Here is a 23,573-nt window from a genome sequence, read left to right on the forward strand (position 1 = left end):
TAAATGTTGATAAGAATGTGCAGCAGCTAGAACTCTCATGTATTGCTGATGGGAGTGAAAAAATGTCCATAACTTTGAAAAACCATTTGGCACTTTCTTATGAAGTTAAACATATGCCCACGGACTGACCTTTCGATTCCACTCCTAGATATTTACACAAGGGAAATGGAAACATGTCCACAAAAAGACTTCAGCAAGAATGTTTATAGCAAGTTTGTCCATTGTGTTGGTCAAGGTTCCCCAGAGACACAGAACCACTAGGCTGTGTATATGTATTCAGAGAAAGATTTATTTGTTTGAAAGAACTGGCTTATGTGATTGTAGGAACTATCATCTGAAGTCTTCAGGGCAACCTGGAGACCTATATAAGAGTTAATGCTTTAATTCTGAATCTGAAGGTAGTCTGGAAGCAGAAATCCTTCCCCTGAGGACCTCAGTCTTTTTCTTACAAGGTCTTTAACTGACTGTATGAGGCCCACCAATATTATGGAGGATAATCTGCCTTCATAATATGGAGTATAATGAGTATGAGTACACTCTAAGCCTGTTGATCACTTCTAAAAAAATACCTTCACAGTTGCATCCTAGATTGCTGTTTGACCAAACATCTGGGTATCATAGTCTAACCAAGTTGACACATAAAATTAACCATCATCCATTATTACCTCAGACTGGAAATAACCCAAATCTCTATCAACAGGAGAATGGATAAACATATTGTGGTGTGTGTGTGTGTGTGTGTGTGTTTTAAGTCGCTTCAGTCATGTCCGACTCTGTGTGACCCCATAGACTTTAGCTTGCCAGGCTCTTCTATCCATGGGATTCTCCAGGCAAGAACACTAGAGTGGGTTGCCATGCCGTGCTCCAGGGGATCTTCCTGACCCAGGGATTGAGCCCAAGTCTCTTCTGTCTCCTGCATTGGCAGGTGGGCTCTTTACCTCTAGCGCCACCTGGGAAACCCAAACATATTGTGGTATTTTCATACTGTGGAATTACTACTAAGCAAGAAAGGGGTACAAACTACCGATGTGTGGGAAAATCTGGATGAATCTCCAAAACACTCTGTTGAGAGAAAGAAGTTAGACATCAAGGAATACATACTATATGATTCTATTTCTATGAAATTCAAGAACAGGTAAATCTAACGTCTGGTAATAGAAATAACATGATGTTGCCTATGGGATGTGAGGATTTATTAGAAAGAGGCAGAAAGGAAAATTCTGGGGTAATATGTGTTCTTTATCTTTATTAGAGTATTTATTACACAGCTATATATGTTTATAAAAATTCATCCAATTATATAAAGGTTGTGTATATTGATGTATGTAAATTTTACCTTAATCTTTTGAAAAACAGAAGTTCTTTCCTTTAAGAAGCTTATAGCTTAGTTGGGGAGAGAGTAGGCAGACTGATGATATGAGGCCCTTAACATCACTCATATGTATAATTAACCTAGTTAGCTTATTAAGATTTTTTAAAGAATTGGTGGGGAGTGGGCACTAGTATTTCTTAAAATGACCCCATGAGGTCTGGGACTTTGACTATTATTATTTACCTCTGAATCCCCAGCACCTGCTACAGGGACCAGCTCAACAAACACTTGAAAAAAATTCTATATTTACACACACACATACACAGAGAAAAGAAACAAAAAATGAAAACAAAAAATCTGTGCCAGTAATTATCACCTTCTTTCTATCTCTTCCAGCTTTTTATCTACATAATATATGACCGTGAGTCGGTGAGAATCTTGAAAATAGAACCCAGAGATGACAGAAGTTTAATCTTGCCTATCAACTGTGGGCGCTGGCCGTCTACACACTGTTGAGGAGGATTCAGTGGCTGCGTCTGTGTTCAACAGGAGTGTCTCAACTGGTTAGACCTGCCTGCCGCAGATGGGAAAAGGACATGCCACCCTTCTGCTATCTCAAGAGAGCTCAAATTTAAGCACCAGATAGAGTGAAAAAGTTGGCTTAAAACTCAACATTCAGAAAACTAAGATCATGGCATCTGGTCCCATCACTTCGTGGCAAATAGATGGGGAAACAATGGAAACAGTGACAGACTTTACTTTGGGGGGGGGGGCTCCAAAATCACTGCAGATGGTGACTGCAGTCGTGAAATTAAAAGATTCTTACTCCTTGGAAGAATAGTTATGACCAACCTACACAGCATATTAAAAAGCAGGGATATTACTTTGCCAACAAAGGTCTGTCTAGTCAAGGCTATGGTTTTTGCAGTGGTCATGTATGGATGTGAGAGTTGGACTATAAAGAAAGCTGAACTGAAGAATCGATGCTTTTGAACTGTGGTGTTGGAGAAGACTCTTGAGAGTCCCTTGGACTGCAAGGAGATCCAACCAGTCCATCCTAAAGGAGATCAGCCCTGAATATTCATTGGAAAGACTGATGCTGAACCTGAAACTCCAATACTTCGGCCACCTGAAGCAAAGAACTGACTCATTGGAAAAGACCCTGAGGCTGGGAAAGATTGAAGGTGGGAGGAGAAGGGGATGACAGAGGATGAGATGGATGGCGTCACCAACTCAATGGACATGAGTTTGAGTAAACTCCTGGAGCTGGTGATGGACAGGCAAGCCTGGCGCACTGCAGTCCTTGGGGTCACAAAGAGTCAGACATGACTGAGCAACTGAACTGAACTGCATATCTAAATAAGAAAGGTAAACTATACATATAGAGGCAGAACTTGTTCAATGAGTTAGTCAGCCCTGTCCCAAGGCAGAAAAAAAAATGTAAGGACTATTGAAGACCATCTCAAATATCAACACATTGCGAGAGGACCCATAGATTTATTTAGATGTATCCTGTGTTTAGAAATGCACAGATTTCCTCCTGTGCGCTGCAATGCATACTGATGGCATATTCTTGAATAGATGTATCCATGCATTCTACTTACCTGTTTGCTAGACCTGTGTGTGTCTAAACGTTTCTAACATGTGTGGGGCCTACAAGTCACTTTGTTGTTGTTGTTTACTTGCTAAATTGTGCCTGACTCTTTGGACCCCATGGACTGTAGCCTGCCAGGCTCCTCTACCCATGGGATTTCCCAGGCAAGAATACTGGAGTGGGTTGCCATATCCTTCTCCACGGGATCTTCCTGACCCAGGGATCGAACATGGGCATCCTGCATTGGCACGTGGATTCTTTACCACTAAGCCACCAGAGAGGTCCCACAAGTCATTTATAAACTTACAGAGTTCAGCAGGAAAAGACAAGCAGGATAGGATTATGATAATAATCACCACTTTATAAATATTAAGTATGTGCCTGGCATTGTACTAAACATGCTCATTTCTATTTACTTTCCCATCAACTCTACAATGAGGTGATTACTGCCCCTAGTTGCAAAGAGAGAAACTGTCCCAGAGGGAGTGAGTGGCAGAGAGGAATTCTGATCCAGTGTGGCTGACTTGCTTTGTTCATCCATGTGGCCAGCTAGCTTCTAGATGATCTCGGGAAGCAACTCTTCTGCTCTTTCCAAAAGGAAATACAAGATTTCACTGAAGAGTTGTCTGATGGTGCAGCAATATGTGGGTTTCCTGGGTGGTGCAAGTGGTAAAGAACTTGCCTGCCAATGCAGGAGATGTAAGAGATGCGGGTTTGATCTCCTGCCAATGCAGGAGACATAAGAGATTGGCAGAATTTGCCTGCCAATGCAGGAGACATAAGAGGTGGGGAAGATCCCCTGCAGGAGGGCATGGCAACCCACTCCAGTATTCTTGCCTGGAGAATCCCATGGACAGACGAGTCTGGCAGGCTATGGTCCACAGGGTTGCAAAGAGTCAGACACGACTGAAGCAACTTAGCAAGCACACACACAGCAGCATGTGGGATGCTAAGAACCGAAACTGGTGACCAGGCCCCTTCTCTGGCACTGCCAAGGCAGACAGACCTGAATCATGCAGGTCTCATCTTGGAAACTTTTCTCATAACCTCTTTGGTAGTTTTTGCTTCAAGCTTGACCCTTATCTCTAACCTGTAATCTATTGCTAAGAAGAAAACAAATTCCTCCATAATTGTGGCTTTCAGACTGAGAACAAGGAATCAAAGAATTAGACAGGGAGAAAGAAGCATAAAATGTCCCAGTTTCTGCATGACTTATGTGTCACCTTCATGCATCCCGAAGCAAAGTTGCAGGAGATACTGCTCTCATTAATGACTGACAGTCACAAGACTTCACCAGCATTGCCCCGGCATAGCCCACACTCAGATCCTGGCCAAGCAGAGGCAGCAAGGACACTAAAAAATGAGGATAAGAGACAAGAAGGGAAGGGAAAAGGAGAGAGAGAGGGCGAGAGGGAAGTAGGACAGAAAATAGAAATCAGACGAATGGAATTACTAATGACATTGTCCATTTCCATGCCACACGGAGAGAAACTCACTGTAATTTTTTTTTCCTCCGGATTATGTAAAACAGGATAGAACACTGTGGTTTTAAGATCTCTTCCTTATTCACAGATCAAAGGGCAGAGCAGGTTTCTTTGAAACTGTAACCAGGAGATTAATGAAACTTGCTGTGGATCTTTTTGTCTTCTTTGAGCTTTCCAGTTTGGTTTTTTTTCAGAGATGCATTTTTTATTTTTATTTTAACTTTTTAAATTGAATGGCATTGAAACATGTATAATATCATATAAGAAACGAATTGCCAGTCCAGGTTCGATGCAGGATACAGGAAGCTTGGGGCTGGTGCATTGGGATGACCTAGAGGGATGGTACGGGGAGGGAGGTGGGAGGGGGGTTCAGGATTGGGAACACGTGTACACCCGGGGTGGATTCATGTTGATGTATGGCAAAAACAATACAATATTGTAAAGTAATTAGCCTCTAATTAAAATAAATAAATTAAAAAAAAATAAAACTGGAAAAAAAATTGAAGTACAGTGGATTTACAATGTTGTTAGTTTCTGGTGTACAACAAAGTGATTCCGTTTTCAGACTTCTTTTTTCTGTTACAGTTTATTACAAGATACTGAATATAGTTTCCTGTGCTATCCAGTAGGACTTTGTTGTTTCTATGTTCTGTATGTGTGTCTGCTAATTCCAAACTCCTACTTTATCCCTCCCCCTCCTTCCACTTTGGTAATGAGCTTGTTTTCTACGTCTGTAAGTCTATTTCTATTTTGTAAATGTGTTCATTTGTAACATTTTTTTAAGATTCCACATATAAGTGACATCATATAATATTTGTCTTTTTCTGTCTGACTGACTTCACTTAGTAATGGTAATTTCTAGGTCCATCCATTGTTGCTGAAAATGGCCTTGTTTCCTTCTCTTCGTGGCTGAGTAATATTCCATTGTGTACGTATACCACATCTTCTTTATCCATTCATCGGTTGATGAACACATAGGCTGCTTCCACGTCCTGGCTATCGTATACAGTGCTGCTGTGAACACTGGGGTTGCACGTATCCTTTTGAAATAAAGAGTTTTCTCTGGATATATGTTCAGGAGTGGGATTGCTAGATCATATGATAACTCTATCTTTCCTTTTTTAAGGAACATCCATACTGTTCTCCATAGTGGCTGCAACAGTTTACATTCCAACCAACAGTATAGGAAGGTTCCCTTCTCTACACACCCTCTCCAGCATTTATTATTTGTAGACTTTTTGATGATGGGCATTCTGGCTGGTGTGAGGTGATACCTCATCATACTTTTTATTTGCATATAATAATTAGTGATGTTGAGCATCTTTTTATGTGCCTGATGGTCATCTGTATATCTTCCTTGGAGAAGTGTCTATTTAAGTCTTTTGCCCACTTTTTGATTAGGCTTTTTGAAAAAAAAAAAAAAATATATATATATATATAGAGAGAGAGAGAGAGCTGTTTACACTATCTGTATATTTTGGAAACTAAGCCCTTGTAGGTTGCATCATTTGTAAATATTTTCTCCCAGTTCATAGGTTGTCTTTTTATTTATGGTTTCCTTTCCTGTGCAAAAGCTAATAAGTTTGATTAGGTCCCATTTGTTTATTTTTGCTTGTATTTCTTTCACTTTGTGAGACTGATCTAGGAAAACATTGCTACAATTTATGTCAGATAATGTTTTGCCTAATGTTCTCTTCTAGGATTTTTAAAATGTCATACCTCATCTGTAAGTCTTCAAGTCATCTTGAGTTTATTTTTAGAATTGAGACCTGACGGTAGTTCCAAAGCTCGGATTCACAGTAGGGAGAACACTCTCCTACACTACCTCTTTCAGGTCAAACTGCCAAGAGCAGAGAACCATTAATGAAGTCGGATTGGAACAGTTTGCTTCAGAGACTTGGTACCACAAGAAAAAAATCATTGCAGTAAAAATGCAAAAAAAAAAAAAAAAAAAAAGGCCATGGTCCATGCCAAGCATGTCTTAGAAGCTCTACGTGTTCTCAGGTATATTCTAGATAATGCCTCCCACTAAGTAGACTCATGCACCATCTGAACATTGATTAGGGTTCAACTGAACACCAGACACTTAAGATGCTTTACATTTAGTTCCCAAATCAGATAGTTAATCACTAGTTAATCAAATAAAGAAATTGACCCATGGGTTAAGAAACTAGCCCAAGTTCACACAGATATTAAGTAGCACAGTCAAGATTAAAACTCAACTACTGGATTCCAAAATTCAGATTTTTCCTCCCATGTCACCCTGTTTTGCTAATGCATGGGAACAAAGCTTGGCAGTTTCTTTGTATGTATCTTTATCGTAGAATCAGTCAAAGTTACTTAGAAACAAGTCAGTGCTACCTGAGCTCTCCCTGATGGATCACCTTATGAAGAGGCCTTTCGTTGTTCCTTTGACTTCAGCAGTACTGGGAGTTCTGGGGTTCCTGAAGGGCTGTAATTATGCCAGTGCTTCTGTAAACAATTTACCAGTTGAACACTGCTGTGGCAAGAATTGTAAACAGTGCTCAAACTCCCAATTTTGTGTCTGTTCCCTTTATCCTCTTTTGCACTGGAAAAAAGGTTTCCCTTTTTTAAAAACGTTTCCCAATTTAAAAAATTCTTTAGCTTTTTGATATTTAAAAAAATGCAAGGCTATCATTCCTTTCTGCTCCAGTAAAGTATTCCATTTGATTGGAGTGTCTTACATGGGAAGAAAAGAGTTTATTAATCTAATGCTTGATTTTTTTTTTCACAGCTAAATCTTCAGAATTGTAAATTTTTTTGTCATGGACGAAGAGTTGAAGGTAATGGTAAAGGCAGTTATATTTATTAAGCATCATGAAGATGCTCTGAAAATCATAAAATATATGTTATGTAGTTGTATCATAATTATTAGTACTGTTAAAGCTATAGGGGTGGAAAAGAATAATTATGATAATAATAATATTCCATTGATTTCCCACGGTGCTTCCACATGGTTAAAGATATCTCCTGACTTGATCCCACCCACCCCTGCCAACCTCACTCTCCACTCTCTACAACAAATGTTCATCTTTTACTTGCACCAAGCTTGTCTAATTGATAGTAAATGCTCACTGCATGTTACAGTTCTACGCCTTCACCGAGGCTACTCACCTTAAGCTCCACCCCTTCCACTGCCCTGTTCTTACTCAAATCATTACCCAACCCTCCCTTTCTTCAGGTCACAGCTCAGGACCACTGGCCTGACCACTGGTCCCCAGTGACCCCTCTCTTCCCTCAACACTGACAGCAGTTCTCGGCTGGACCACCCCCTGAGACCTCACTGACTTATCACGGTCTTATGCATGGTTTATGCATTTGCCAAAATCCCAACAAGAAATGAACTGCACACTCAAGGGTGACTGAAGAGAATTTCATCAAGGAGAATAGTAGCTTAGGAGAAGGGCTCATTGCAGGAAGTGTGGCCTTGAGGAAGGAACTCATCCACCATCAAGAGAAGGCCCAGCTGGGAAGGAGCCAGGACGTGTCCCCATCTCCATCCCCTCCTGCTCTTCAGCCTCCTGATGGTTTTCCCATTGAGTGAAACCACCAAGAAGACAGGGGGAAGGAGACTGGCTGATGCAGCCCATTAAAGTCACCCTGCCGGACCCTGAACAGGGGAAAGAGAGAATTTGTGTTCTGAAAGGCAGCTGAGTTTATTTGTCTTGCTTCCTAAATTAAATTGACTATAATCTCCATTAATTTCCACCTCTTCTCAATCAGAGACTTTCAGGTTCCCTGAAATCTGATATGGGGTAGTGAGTAAACATCTTCTCTTGTGACTCTGGGCAATGACTGGGCACTGGGAGCTTGAGAAGACCTCTGGTACCTAACTTCTACTTCAAAGCCACCCAAAACACCACATGAGGACAGTTCTGCTTTGTCAAATCTTCCACGCTTGATTAAGCACTAAGAGCGAATCCACTGGTGTCTTTAATTTAAGAAGTACAAGGTAGCATCATTATTTTATTTCCTTGGCTGGATTAGCATATATTTGCATAGTTGTTATACAATATCATTGAGGCATACCTCTATGTGAGAAAACCTATTACTAAATCAGATATTTCAGCACACCTAATCAACTCAGTGTCACTAAAATTAAAAAAGAAAGAAAGAAAAAGGAAAAAAAAAAGAGAAAAGAATCAACTGCTTCTTGGAGGTTGTTTCTTCATATTTCACACACTGCTTCTCACTGGTGACAAGTGTAACCAAACATAAAGTCAAGTCACTCAGTTGTGTCCGACTCTCTGTGACCCCATGGACTCTATATAGAGCCCACCAGGCTCCTCCGTCCATGGGATTCTCCAGGTAGGAATACTGGAGTGGGGTTGCCATGTCCTTCTCCAGGGGATCTTCCGACCCAGGAATCGAACCCGGGTTTCCCGCATTGCGGGCAGACGCTTTACCCTCTGAGCCACCAGGGAAGCCCAAATATAGGAGGAAGGCAATTTGCCACTGAAATACAGGTTTTGAAAATCATTTCTAATCAACCATTTTATGGCAGGTTGACAGAAAAACAGCTCCGTTAGATAGCATCTAACTTTAAAAAACCCACTGTATACCTTTTATTCTTACTACTCAGTAAAAACACAAACAAATAGACCAAAAAGACACACAAAACCTTGAGCTACTGAAAGTGAACCTTGCAGGAATCTGGTATCAACACTCCCTTCTTCTGTCCATATTTTGCACAGAACCATACGTGTATTAGTACTGAATAAACCCTTGAAAGTGAAAGAATAATTAAATTAAATCCTCCAACCCTTCCTGTGCATTCACTCTGATGTGCAGTAACCCTCACTGCTGGGAATCTGAATTGCCAATCTATACTCCTCCTGTTACCAAGATAACTTCCTCCTCTTCCCTCAGTGAAGATGGAAACAGCTGATTGACACTCTTTATCCACATGATAAAGTGATTCCGCAGCCTTCAGGAAATGGCAAAAGGAGTCATTGCATCCTTGATAAACCCACTTTAAAAAAGGGCAAAATTTCACAAATTAATCATTTTGCCTGTTTGCTAATCCTCCACATCAGTGTCATTTCCATCTCTGGCCCCCAACTCAAAAAACCCCAAGAAGGTCAGGGACCTGGTCTGTCTGCTCGTCCGTTGATTCCCAGCTGCCAGCAAAGTGCCTGGTACGTAGAAGAAGCTCAACAAGCAATTCCAAAAGTGAACAGAAAGCTAGCACAAGTCACCTTCAGCTGCAGCTTCACTCAATCAAAGTGTTACTCAGTGGTAGGTAGCTCTCCCTAAATGATAATGAATATGACAGTAACAAGGACAACAGTAATATTAAAGTCCTTACTGAATGCCATACCCTGCTCTGTGTTCTTTAATGGACTAAAGATTTAACCCTCTGATGCATTAGACATGCCATTTCCACATGTGGCACCTTGGCATAGTGACTGTTTTAGACTGAAGGAGTTCAAGGAAACGGCAAAAACAGGCAGATCATGCTGACCATTCCTGCCCCTTATTCCCTGAAATAGGTCATAAAACCCTCCTTCAGGAGGTGTTCTCCCTAAATCTGGAGGAAAGGAGCACCCTTATCTTCTAAGACAAAGGGACATCAAGAAGACTCGTAACGATGCAATACTGCTCAGCCATAAAAGGGGAATGAAACTGGGTCGTTTGCAGAGACATGGATGGACCTAGAGACTGTCATACAGAGGGAAGTAAGTCAGAAAGACAAAACCAGATATCGTACATTAATGTATATAGATAAATGGAACAGATGATCTTATTTGTAAAGCAAAAAGAGAGACACAGATGTAGAGAACAAATACATGGATACCAAGGGGGACACGACTGAGCGACTTCACTTTCACTTTTCACTTTCATGCATTGGAGAAGGAAATGGCAACCCGCTCCAGTGTTCTTGCCTGGAGAATCCCAGGGATGGGAGACCCTGGTGGGCTGCCATCTATGGGGTCATAGAGTCGGACATGACTGAAGTGACTTAGCAGCAGCAGCAGCAGCAGCAAGGGGGAAAAGCGGTGGTGGGAGAAATTGGGAGATTGCAATTGACACATATATACTATCAATGCTTGTATAAAGTAGGTAACTAAGGAGAACCTGTTGTATAGCTCAGAGAGCTCTACTTAATGCACTGTAGTGACCTGAATGGGGAGCAAGTCCAAAAAGAAGGGGACACGTGTATATGTATGGCTGATTCACTTTGCCGTACAGTAGAAACTAACACAACATAATAAAGCAAAAATTAATTTAAAAAGAAGAATCCTAATGAATAGTTAGGATTCCCAGGCGTTCCCTAGTTTACCACACTGACCTCATAGTCCTTAATCTATCATATTTCTACACAACTACCCACTTACCATCAAACCTAGTATGAAAACACTCAAGGTTGTTTCTTCAGGGTCTTCATTTCCTTATAAAGGCTTCCATGTCATGTGCCACATATTAAATATATGCTCTTTCCTCCTGTTAATCTGTCTTTGTCAGTTTAATTTTCAAGACCCAGTCAGGGACCCTAAGAGGGTCAAGTAAAACTTTTCCTTCCCTGCACTTCAAAGTGATCATATAAAAGTTTTATGAGGTAGGTGCCACTACCATCTGCATCTTTACAAATGAGGAAACTGAGGCATGGAGCAAGCATGTCATTTCCCCCAGATAACAGGTCAAATTAGGCTGAGAGTCAGGATAAAAACTTAGGCATCAGAGCCAAAACTTCTAACACTTCACTGTAGTGCATCTGTTCACACCCCAAAGAAAATGACAATGAATTCCTTCCATCTACTAGATCTGGTGTCTGCGTTTCAAAAAAAAATAGATCATTGGATTTTTCTAAAAAGTTTTGAAAGTGTGTAGTTGAAAACAATCAATCAGCTGAGTAACAAAAATATAAGGCTCAGCTGTTTTTTTTCCAGTATTGATAAGCCACTGCAAACGGTCCGCTACTTTTTTCATCCTTAGAGTTGGCTTTGACTGCCGTGTTTTTTATTGGAGACCACTGGGTTCGGGATGGAAGGACAGTGACAGTGTAACGCTGGGTGAGTTAAAAACAGAGCCTGTGTGTCTAGCTAAGAAGGGAGAAAACAGAAAGGGTGGTCTTTCCCTCATCTCAAAGACTCTCTTTCACGTGAAAGATTCTTTTTCAATTATATCACGAGGATATCATTTCCTCTGTTGCTCCTGCTCATGGTTGCTTGAATGATGAGAATGAAAAGAAATCAGAAACCCAAGAGGACAGAGGACTACGCTTCAGCACGATTTCTTTATTATCGTTAAAACACTTTTTTTGTTCTCAAAGCAATCACCTGTTTTTTACTTGTGTTTACCCTTTACTTTCTTTTAAAATATTATTTATTTACAGGCATATCTTCTCATTCTTTTTTCTCAATGTGGAAGAAAGCAATGAATCATGTAGAGTTCTTTAGTCTAACTGCTGAGGAGTCCGTTAGGAAAAAGTCTTATCAACAGATAACTCACAAAGATGAAAGGAAAGGGAAGAGCTTTATTTAAGTCCTCTAAATGAAGGTTCAAAGGTGAGGAGAAACAATTTTAAATCTACAAAATAAACCATCCAAAACAAGTTGTTCTGTATCATACACCAGATTAACAGACCGTCTAAGCACAGCAGGCAGCCGGAGAAACGTTATTTCCCCAGGCAAGGAACATCCTCTCTCCTTTCGTCCTCAGCCTCAGCATTACCGTTTAAGTCAGCATCACAAATATTTCTCCAGAATACTCCTGAAACTGGGTGGGGGGTGGGCAACAGCTCCACCTGGCATTCTAGAATGTGTTCTACACCACTTGCTGCATGCAAACTGTTTGTTCTTTTTAAGGATCATGTTTTATATGACTAGTTCACACATATACAGTATTCTAGTCCATAATACAGATCTCATTTTTGTACAAAATATTCCTCCCAAAATATCTGAGTAGAACTGATACTTTAGAAAGATTATTGCATCTACATTATTTTTCCTACACAGCCCCAGGAGGATGCAAATCCCAAGATGTGAAGCCCAGTCTAGATGGCAGGCTAGTGGAATATTTGACCTCATCTCTACTCAAAACTCAAGCCTGTAAACTTCAACCAGATGGAGACACATACACATGTACATACGCCCCAGCCCTGGAAAAAAAAACTCTGCTCACAGCTGGCAAATAGGTTTATTTGTGCTTAATTACTTCTGATCTAAGCTCTAAAACGTAATGCTGAAAGTCTCTGAGCATATCTAAAAGTGACTAGCAAGAACAAATACGTGAAGTGAAAAGTAGCCTCATAAACCATGAAGTCCAAAGGCTAGCCATCTACATTTCTCTTTCTGCAAACCGTTAACAAACCTGATTAACACACTAGCATTTCCAAGTTTCTCAAACTTCTACTATTTTCAAAGTGTTTCTACGTGCTTTCTGCACGCAGCCATCACCAGCAAAATTCTCATCTTCTAGCTAAAATGCTCTGAAATGTCAGTCTCTTACATGAAAAGACTAAAGTAACCAGACTAAGTCCTTTCATACATTTCCTCGCACACATGTTCTAAAACTTCTTTGTCACATACACGGGAGCCATTGAGTGTGCAATATTTTCCCCAAGGAACCTGGGACAGTACAAGGCAGCAAATGATACGAAAATAGAAATATCTAGATGTGCCAGGAAACTGAGAGTGAGTCCTTTTCCATGCACACTCACAGCAGCCAGAGATCCCCTCTGCTTCACACTATCCCTTCACTCTTCATCGTCAGGCTTCAAAGAAAACCACACTTCATATCAGAAGCACGACTTACAAAGGGAGGCACTGAGAATGAACCTGCATCTGTGCTCGCCCCCGACACCTGCCACTGCAGTTCCCAGCTGAAATGTCTGGATCCTCTGCTAAATGACGACGTCCTGGAAGGCTGGAGTCCTTGCTTCGGATTCACCTTTGCATCTCCGGTCTTTGGCTCAGTGAGAGTGCGTTAACATGAATATTTTGACTTTCAAGTGGATACGTCTTTGTTTTTCACTTCTAATTTGCTTCTAAGAGCCCCTTGTTTTGACTCTGCTCACGCTTTCTTCACTGAAAGTAAGTTGAGGAGCTCAGTATGGGGAAAGGGGTTGGCAAAACTAGCAACAGTAATTTCTGCTAAGTGGGAGAGGGTGGAGGACACAAAGATTAAGAGGCCTATCACGAGCCTTGCTTGTTGGCAACTGAAGGGTGATGTAAACTTATTACTGATACGGGAGAGAAAATGAGATTGGTTGTAAGAAAACCTGGGTCCCCTCTCAAATGAGATAATACGAAAATTTTTACAACATTATAGCAGGTACCAAGTAAGTGCACTGTATGCATTATTATTGTTACGTCAGTACCTTCTGAATCTGCTCTTATTTTTGAGAATACCTTCACTTTACCTCTGTTTATTTCCCCTCACCATGATACCCTAGGATTAATGACACAGTGTTTGCAAAGTGTTTTGACATCCCTGAGGTGTTATAATCAACCCAAGTACCATTTTATTTATGCAAACTGTGTCTACCCAGCGAGTCCACTTGAAGATCTAGGATTGGGAACTTCTGCCTCATAAGGCTTAATAAATGATTCCCTCCGGCTCTAAAAGCAAGTACTTTTTCAATGACAATGGGAGGGAAAGCAAAGGAATTACTCTGTGACATCTGCTGTGTAACGTTCTTCGAATGGCGCATCTTGATAAATGCATGAGAGTCCTTGGAGAGTTACTGCACACGGTGAAGAGAGAGTGGTAAAAATCCCAGTGTCTCTGAAAAGGAAGGCAAGACATGTTAAAGTCAGAAAAGCCTCACTGTTTACATCAATAGAAATCAACAGTGATGTGTTTAGTCCCTACTTTATATCTAATGGCAGCTTTCCACAGTCTCTGACAGTGAGGCAAAATTAAACATGAATAATAAAGCTAAGACAGGTTAAGCAACTTTTCAAAGCTACAGGCAGCTAATAAGTAGCAGAATAACATTACATTTAAGCCATTGGCCTCTAAGCCCAGTGAGCTCTGCCCTCTGTGGCCAACACCTCTCCCATGCTGGGGACAGCTGTGGTGGCTAAAGCCAAGAAAAGAAGGCTAATGAAACAGCTGGTTCACAAAGGCAGCAAACTTCATGTGCAGCATGAGGACTCAGCTTTGCAAAGCTTCCTGCACGAGTCATCACAAAGTTGTTTTTTTTTTAATCTTATGTTATACACATTTTTACCACAATTTTATCCATCTATCTCTCTCTATATATATTGATGGCTGCATTGGGTCTTCTTTGTGGCGTGTGGGCTTTCGCTAGTCACGGTTCAACAGCTTTGGCTTGAGGGCTCTGGAGCTGGGGCTCAGTAGTTGCGGGGCACAGGCTTAGTGGTCCTGCAGCATGTAGGATCCCAGGGATCCATCCCAGACCAGAGATGGAACCCATATCTCTTGCATTGGTAGATGGACTTTTAACCACTGGACTACCAGGGGAGTCCCACCGTTTTTAATACTCTGTTACCTGCTTACTAAAGACTTTAGGATACTTAAAAGTGAATGAAAATAATCTATACAAAGCAGTTTATTAAAGTCAGTGACATAATCTATACAAAACAGTTTAATCTTCTGGTAAAAATGCTATATGAGCAATCCCAAATGATGTTGTTGTTGTTAAATTCATCTAAATTGATGGGGAAGAAAGTAAAACTGTCAACTTTATATAATTGTTCAACTTGCCCCTTAATGGAGAAATTCCCAAGATGCTCCTAAGTGTTACATACCTATTTATTTATCTATGCTCACACCTGCATTTTAGAATCCTTTGTCTCATATTGGAGTGGCATTCTCAAATTCTTAAAGCATTCTCAAAACCCTTTTTTTTTTTTTTTTAAATTAGAATTTCCTGTACTTCCATTGTGTTCTGGAAGTCCTGGGGAGTGAAAACCCAGAGGAAGTGAATGGATGCTTTACCTCCAAGTCATCATCAGGTATGGCTCTTTTCCACTTCACGTTCCACTTGATGTGTTCATAGGCGTTCACAACAACTTCAATTGCTCTGGGATATGAATGGCAGGCCTGTATCACCTATGGAGACACCACAGAGTTTTATTTGTTCAGTGCACATATATGACCCGTCCATTCCACTCACAGAGACATCAAGGCTTCATGGACCTATAAGCCTCCTTTTAGCCCTGAAATGCTCTGACAAAGTCTCAAGCTTTTGAGTATTCACACACTGCCAGCTCCTGTGGTAGATGGGAGGATCAGAAACATAAGACTTATTTCCTTCATCATTTGGGACAAAGTGAAAAAGAGGTTGCTAACAAACAAGATGGAAGTCTGATGAAATGCATGTCCTGCCTGTAACTGAAGCAATTTTGAGAGAGGCTGATCTCAAAATATACTTCCAGAAGTCTGGGAAACTCTTCTACTTCTATAGAAAGTTTTATCAGCAAAAAGCTGAATATTCATAAACCAAGAACTTAAGCCTACTGGTGACTATGAGGTAACACAAACTATAGAGCAGTGTGAATGTTGATCAAAGGCATCTTCCCAGCACAATGCCTAAAGAGGACCTGTGTCATATTCCAAACTACACTCACTGCTATTTTCACCTTCATCAGCAATAAACGAAAGACTGAATGAAGATTAGCTCTTTCATTAGCATGCTCTGTTCAACAGTTCATTGGGCAACCACCACCAACAACAAAAACAGAAAGCTGAGTCAAGGAGCCAGCATTTCCACCGGGAGACACGAAGATTGAGCTTTAGGTTTTAGCTGTGAAAAGAAGAGAACCGAAAAGCAAAGGAGAAAAGGAAAGATATAAACATCTGAATGCAGAGTTCCAAAGAATAGCATGAAGAGATAAGAAAGCCTTCTTCAGAGATCAATGCAAAGAAATAGAGGAAAACAACAGAATGGGAAAGACTAGGGATCTCTTCAAGAAAATCAGAGATACCAAAGGAACATTTCATGCAAAGGTGAGCTCGATAAAGGACAGAAATGGTATGGACCTAACAGAAGCAGAAGATATTAAGAAGAGATGGCAAGAATACACAGAAGAACTGTACAAAAAAGATCTTCACGACCCAGATAATCACGATGATGTGATCACTCACCTAGAGCCAGACATCCTGGAATGTGAAGTCAAGTGGGCCTTAGAAAGCATCACTACGAACAAAGCTAGTGGAGGTGATGGAATTCCAGTTGAGCTATTACAAATCCTGAAAGATGATGCTGTGAAAGTGCTGCACTCAATATGCCAGCAAATTTGGAAAACTCAGCAGTGGCCACAGGACTGGAAAAGCTCAGTTTTCATTCCAATCCCAAAGAAAGGCAATGCCAAAGAATGCTCAAACTACCGCACAATTGCACTCATCTCACACGCTAGTAAAGTAATGCTCAAAATTCTCCAAGCCAGGCTTCAGCAATATGTGAACCGTGAACTTCCTGATGTTCAAGCTGGTTTTAGAAAAGGCAGAGGAACCAGAGATCAAATTGCCAACATCTGCTGGATCATAGAAAAAGCAAGAGAGTTCCAGAAAAACATCTATTTCTGCTTTATTGACTATGCCAAAGCCTTTGACTGTGTGGATCACAATAAACTGTGGAAAATTCTGAAAGAGATGGGAATACCAGACCACCTGACCTGCCTCTTGAGAAATCTGTATGCAGGTCAGGAAGCAACAGTTAGAACTGGACATGGAACAACAGACTGGTTCCAAATAGGAAAAGGAGTTCGTCAAGGCTGTATATTGTCACCCTGTTTATTTAACTTCTATGCAGAGTACATCATGAGAAACGCTGGACTGGAAGAAACACAAGCTGGAATCAAGATTGCCAGGAGAAATATCAATAACCTCAGATATGCAGATGACACCACCCTTATGGCAGAAAGTGAAGAGGAACTAAAAAGCCTCTTGATGAAAGTGAAAGTGGAGAGTGAAAAAGTTGGCTTAAAGCTCAACATTCAGAAAACGAAGATCATGGCATCCAGTCCCACCACTTCATGGGAAATAGATGGGGAAACAGTGGAAACAGTGTCAGACTTTATTTTTTTGGGCTCCAGAATCACTACAGATGGTGACTGCAGCCATGAAATTAAAAGATGCTTACTCCTTGGAAGGAAAGTTATGACCAACCTAGATAGTATATTCAAAAGCAGAGACATTACTTTGCCAACAAAGGTCCGTCTAGTCAAGGCTATGGTTTTTCCTGTGGTCATGTATGGATGTGAGAGTTGGACTGTGAAGAAGGCTGAGTACCCAAGATTTGATGCTTTTGAACTGTGGTGTTGGAGAAGACTCTTGAGAGTCCCTTGGACTGCAAGGAGATCCAACCAGTCCATTCTGAAGGAGAGCAGTCCTGGGTGTTGTTTGGAAGGAATGATGCTAAAGCTGAAACTCCAGTACTTTGGCCACCTCATGCGAAGAGTTGACTCATTGGAAAAGACTCTGATGCTGGGAGGGATTGGGGGCAGGAGGAGAAGGGGACGACAGAGGATGAGATGGCTGGATGGCATCACCGACTCGATGGACGTGAGTCTGAGTGAACTCCGGGAGTTGGTGATGGACAGGGAGGCCTGGCGTGCTGCGATTCATGGAGTCACAAAGAGTCGGACACGACTGAGCGACTGAACTGATATGATCTGATCTTAGACTAAACTGAATATTTAACCAACCTCTGATGTCACCATGAAGTCTGGACACATCTGACGAATCAATCAGGCAGCCTTTATTAAGTGACAATGGAGGGATATAGGAGACATATCCCAGGAGTAAAATATACTGGTTTCTGGTGAGAGGCTTACTATAAGAATGAGAAGCAAAACACATAAATGAAACAAGGAAAGATCAGTGAAGATGTATGGTTGATTCATATATGTAAGTGTTAGGTTTGAAAAACAGGAATTATAGGAATTCCAAGAAGGAGAGCTGTGTGATTTGGGCTAACCAGAAAAGACTTCTTGGAGGAAATGAGTGCAACTGTAGAAGCTAAATGGTAGAAAGGGGTGTGTATGTGTGTGTGTGCAGTCATGGCTGCCTGCATGCCCTTAGAGACCTGTCTACAGGAGCAAATATAACAGTTGTTTTGAAACAGACTCGCTTCAAAGGTTATAAAAAAACACCACTTTATTATTTCCCCTTGTCCTGCTCACACTAACTCACTGCCTAGAACCCTTCTCCATTTCTGACATGACACCCTGGGCAGGACTCACACCTGTCTCTACTTAACTTTTTCTAGACAGGAGAAAAATGTCATTTCAGTAATAAAAATGTTGACTTTAATAACTGAAACTCTAAATTTTATTCAGAAGTTTCTTCTCTCCCATAGTCTAGGCGTATTTCAAGCTGCAGTTGGAAAGGAGGTACCTGTGGATGTGGGAAAACAGGAAATACATACTTGATCTTTGCTCTGGTTCCTAACACACAGAGCTCCTTAATGGAGCTCCTTTACATCATTCAGTTATGCTAATGAAGTAACTCTTAATGGGGCTCCTAGAGAGAATTTAAGAATTCTTAAATTTTTAAAGAGATGGGAATACCAGAACACCTGACCTGCCTCTTGAGAAATCTGTATGCAGATCAGGAAGCAACAGTTAGAACTGGACATGGAACAACAGACTGGATCCAAATCGGGAAAGGAGTACATCAAGGCTCTATATTGTCACCCTGCTTATTTAACTTATATGCAGAGTACATCATAAGAAAGGCTGGGCTGGAAGAAGCACAAGCTGGAATCAAGATTGCTGGGAGAAATATCAATAACCTCAGATATGCAGATGACACCACCCTTATGACAGCAAGTGAAGAGGAACTAAAAAGCCTCTTGATGAAAGTGAAAGAGGAGAGTGAAAAAGCTGGCTTAAAGCTCAACATTTAGACAACTAAGATCATGGCAGCTGGTCTCATCACTTCATGGTAATGGGGAAACAATGGAAATGACAATAGGCTTTACTTTTCCGGGCTCCAAAATTACTGCAGATGGTGACTGCAGCCATGAAATTAAAAGATGCTTACCCCTTGGAAGGAAAGTTATGACCAACCTGGACAGCATATTCAAAAGCAGAGACATTACTTTACCAACAAAGGCCCGTCTAGTCAAACCTTGATTTTTCCAGTAGTCATGTATGGATGTGAGAGTTGGACTATAAAGAAAGCTGAGCACTGAAGAATTGATGCTTTTGAACTGTGGTGTTAGAGAACACTCTTGAGAGTCCCTTGGACTGCAAGGAGATCCAACCAGTCCATCCTAAAGGAGATCAGTCCTGAGTGTTCATTGGAAGGACTGATGCTGAAGCTGAAACTCCAATACCTTGGCCACCTCATGCAAAGAACTGACTCATTTGAAAAGACCCTGATGCTGGTAAAGATTGAAGGCAGGAGGAGAAGGGGACGATAGGATGAGATGGTTGGATGGCATCACCGACTCAATGGACATGAGTTTGGGTAAACTCCAGGAGTTGGTGATGGACAGGGAGGCCTGGCGTGCTGCAGTTCATGGGGTCGCAAAGAGTAGGACATGACTGAGCTACTGAACTGAACTGAACTGAGAGAGCTTCGAGATGTAGACTGGTTACTGGAAAGACCAATCCCTGATTAGAGGCTTGAAACTTTTACACACCTTGCTTTCTACCACCAGGGAAAGACAGAGGGGCTGGAGATTGAGTTCAACCACCAGTGGCCAATGATTTCATCAGTCACACCTAATGAAACTCCCTAAAAGATGGTGTTTCAGGCAGCTTCTAGGTGGGTGAGCACATCAAAGTGCTTGGAGGGCGACGTGCTCCCAAAGGGCATGAAAGCTCTGTGCACCCTCCCCATGCCTTGCCCGATGTATCACCTCTAATTGTCTATTCCCGAGTTTTACCCTTTATGATAAACCAGTATGCCTACCATTAGAAAGTGGGCATGGCTCTGCACTTAAAACTTTTTGAAGGAAATTTTCTTCCTAATTTCCTGGTCCTTCTGAACCTCCAGCTATTGTTATTGGGCAAAAGTCACAAAACTGGTTTTTCCCACCTCCTTTACAAGTCCTTCTTAGGTAGTGTAGCATTGCATTTTTCAGTGTGAGGTGGTAAGTACCCAATGTCTTGGGACTTCAAACAAAACTACAGTGGAAGGATGATCATTTTAATACCCAGTTGTGTGTGTGTGTGCCAAGGTCACCTGACTGAAGGGCCCATTTCAGGAAGATAAAGTTAAGAGCAGGTAAGATGGGGCCAGCTGACAGTATAACTAGAAGGTCGGCTTGAAGAGCTTGGGACCGACCTAACAGGCATTAGGAAGCTACATATTTACATCTAGCTATGTTATCTAGAAAACTACATATTCCTAGAAAAGGAAATGGCAACCCCCTCCAGTATTCTTGCCTGGAGAAGCCCATGGACAAAGGAGCCAGGCAGGCTACAGTCCTTGGGGTTGCAAAAGGGTCACACGTGACTTAGTGGCTAAAACAAGCAACAACAAAAAACATACTCTTAATAAGAAAGGGTTATATTCAATCAATTCATCCCATGGGGAAGCCTTTATTGAGCACTGGGTTAAGCACTGTGACAGTAATTCTGAGTTCGTATCCTGCTTTTGTCCTCAAGGAGCTTGCAGCCTAGTTGAAGAGAAAAAGACATAGATATTTCAAAGAGTTCAAAAGCAATGCATGCCAGTAAATAATAAAAGACTAACTTATTAGTTAAAAGATCATCAGTGTCTCTTGAGCACCATGACCACAAAGGGAAAAATGAGGCTATCAAGGCATGGGAGTGCACCAGATGGCTCGTCAGCCAGCTTCCCTGTTAGTCATGAGCAGCAAGGGTAACTGAGGCTGCGAGAAAGAACAAGTAGGGTTTAATGACTCATCAGATACAGAGAGTATAGAATGCAGCTTTGAAACCCGAGATCAAGCACAAATAGGGTACCACCCATGGAAATGAGGAAACGGGAAGGGCATTCTAATCTGAGGATGGTCAGACAATGAACAGAAGGTATGTCCTGTGTTATGTCCTAGGTTGGTTTAAAATGTGCATGAATAGATACCCTAATGAGAAGGTCAAGATGGAGGAGGAGATTTGTGAATCACCACAGAATGTGCTGGTCAGGCTCAGTTACACTGAGCCTGTTGCTGCTGCTGCTCCTAAGTCGCTTCAGTCATGTCAGACTCTGTGCGACCCCATAGATAGCAGCGCACCAGGCTCCCCCGTCCCTGGGATTCTCCAGGCAAGAACACTGGAGTGGGTTGCCATTTCCTTCTCTAATGCAGGAAAGTGAACAGTGAGAGTGAAGTCGCTCAGTCATGTCTGACTCTTACTGACCCCATGGACTGCAGCCTACCAGGCTCCTCCATCCATGGGATTTTCCAGGCAAGAGTACTGGAGTAGGGTACCATTGCCTTCTCCCAGTTACACTCTAAATGAATATAAACAGAAAAGGTAGAGGACTGTGGTCTGAAGCTTGATGAATCCTATTAGGCAGGAGAGAGGACATAGGAAAAAAAATTACAGCTACCATTTTTGAGAACTTAAATGTGCCATGGCCTGTGTTAAATATATGCTGAATTTTCTGACAACCCTATGAGGTTCAGTTCAGTTCAGTTCAGTTCAGTTATTCAGTCATGTCCGATCTCCTTGCAACCCCATGATTTGCAGCACACCAGGCCTCCCTGTCCATCACTAACTCCTGGAGTTCACTCAGACTCACGTCCATTGAGTCAGTGATGCCATCCAGCCATCTCATCCTCTGTTGGCCCCCTCTCCTCCTGCCCCCAATCCCTCCCAGCATCAGAGTCTTTTCCAATGAGTCAACTCTTCGTATGAGGTGGTCAAAGTACTGGAGTTTCAGCTTTAGCATCATTCCTTCCAAAGAACACCCAGGACTGATCTCCTTTAGAATGGACTGGTTGGATCTCCTTGCAGTCCAAGGGACTCTCAATCTAGACAGCGTATTCAAAAGCAGAGCCATTACTTTGCTAACAAAGGTCCATTTAGTCAAGGCTATGGTTTTTCCAGTGGTCATGTATGAATGTGAGAGTTGGACTGTGAAGAAAGCTGAGCACCGAAGAATTGATGCTTTTGAACTGTGGTGTTGGAGAAGACTCTTGAGAGTCCCTTGGACTGCAAGGAGATCCAACCAGTTCATCCTAAAGGAGATCAGTCCTGGGTGTTCTTTGGAAGGAATGATGCTAAAGCTGAAACTCCAGTACTTAGTCTTATAATTATCTCTGCATGACAGACTTAAAATCAAAGGCAGAAAGAATACAAACTCAAGTGTATTTAGCTAGTAAATGACAGAGACAGGATTCAAACTCAGGTCTGTGTGACTCCAGAAGTCAAAACTAAGTTGAATGAAAGTGGTGAGAGTGGCCGTCCATGTCTTGTTGCTTATCTTAGAGGAAATGCTTTCAGTGTGTCACCATTGAATATGATGTTAGCTGTGGGTCTGTCATATGTGGCTTTTATTATATTGTGGCATATTCCCTCCATGCCTTCTTTCTGGAGCACTTTTCTCATAAATTAATATTGAAATTTTTTCAAAAGCTTTTTCTGCTTCACATGGTATGGTCTTAGGAAGCATGGCCTCACCTGAGGACTGTGTCAGTCCCCACAAACAGGCTAACCAGAAGGGGCTCTACCAAGTAGAGGTTTAAGTCAACTGTGTGCTAGAAAATGTTCAACAGGCATTTTGTAAAAAAAAAAAATTGTACACATATCTATATGTATATTAGTTTATGTTTTGCTAATATAAAGAATGTAAAGCCTACAATTTACAAATAATAAAATGTCCAATATGATTTATTTTCTATTCCATAAGGCCAACTGGTGCTCTCAAAATGCTTTAACTTTTTTTATATAAATTTTGTATAGACATAAGTTGTGTTCAGAGCTAGTCTGTGTCTGCAACTGGAGAGTGCCTGTTTGCTTCACAAATGGGAAACAATGAAGACATTGGAAAGTCACTCATTCATCAATGACATAAGGACTTTTATGTGGAAGCATTTAAGGGCTTTTTGAATACTGGAAGCAGATTTTCTCAATTTTTTGTACTATTCACAATGTAAGAGCTACAGACACCACACACTGCAAAGTTTTAAGTTTAATCTGCATTAGTAACATTCTCTCCATTAATTTTGGAAATTTAGACATCAACAAAGAAATAAGTCAAGGTCTGAATGGTAACATTTGCTGGTTTCTGTGATGTAAACACTTCATCATGGCCTATGTAAAGTGACCAA

General features: G+C 41.4%; 1 protein-coding gene across 7 annotated transcripts in view; it reads right to left on the reverse strand.

Moving 5' to 3' along the window:
- Positions 1–23,573, reverse strand: part of ASB4 (ankyrin repeat and SOCS box containing 4) — a 273,176-nt gene that overhangs the window by 2,895 nt on the left and 246,708 nt on the right. For 4 of the 7 annotated variants that reach the window (XM_086397777.1, XM_086397778.1, XM_086397779.1 and 1 more), the window contains 2 exons: positions 15,320–15,433; positions 11,630–14,140 (listed from right to left, as the gene is read on the reverse strand). In XM_086397777.1, the coding sequence (XP_086253903.1) occupies positions 13,952–14,140; positions 15,320–15,433 (303 nt within the window). In that variant the 3' untranslated portion in view covers positions 11,630–13,951. Of the gene's footprint in view, positions 1–11,629; positions 14,141–15,319; positions 15,434–23,573 lie in introns of those variants that run through there. The other 3 variants (XR_015162998.1, XM_086397775.1, XR_015162999.1) reach the window with 2 other exon arrangements.

This window comes from Bos grunniens, chromosome 4 (assembly GCF_055505025.1).
Source record: "Bos grunniens cultivar Pamir isolate PY7600 chromosome 4, Bosgru_T2T1.0, whole genome shotgun sequence".
Lineage (NCBI taxonomy): Eukaryota > Metazoa > Chordata > Mammalia > Artiodactyla > Bovidae > Bos > Bos grunniens.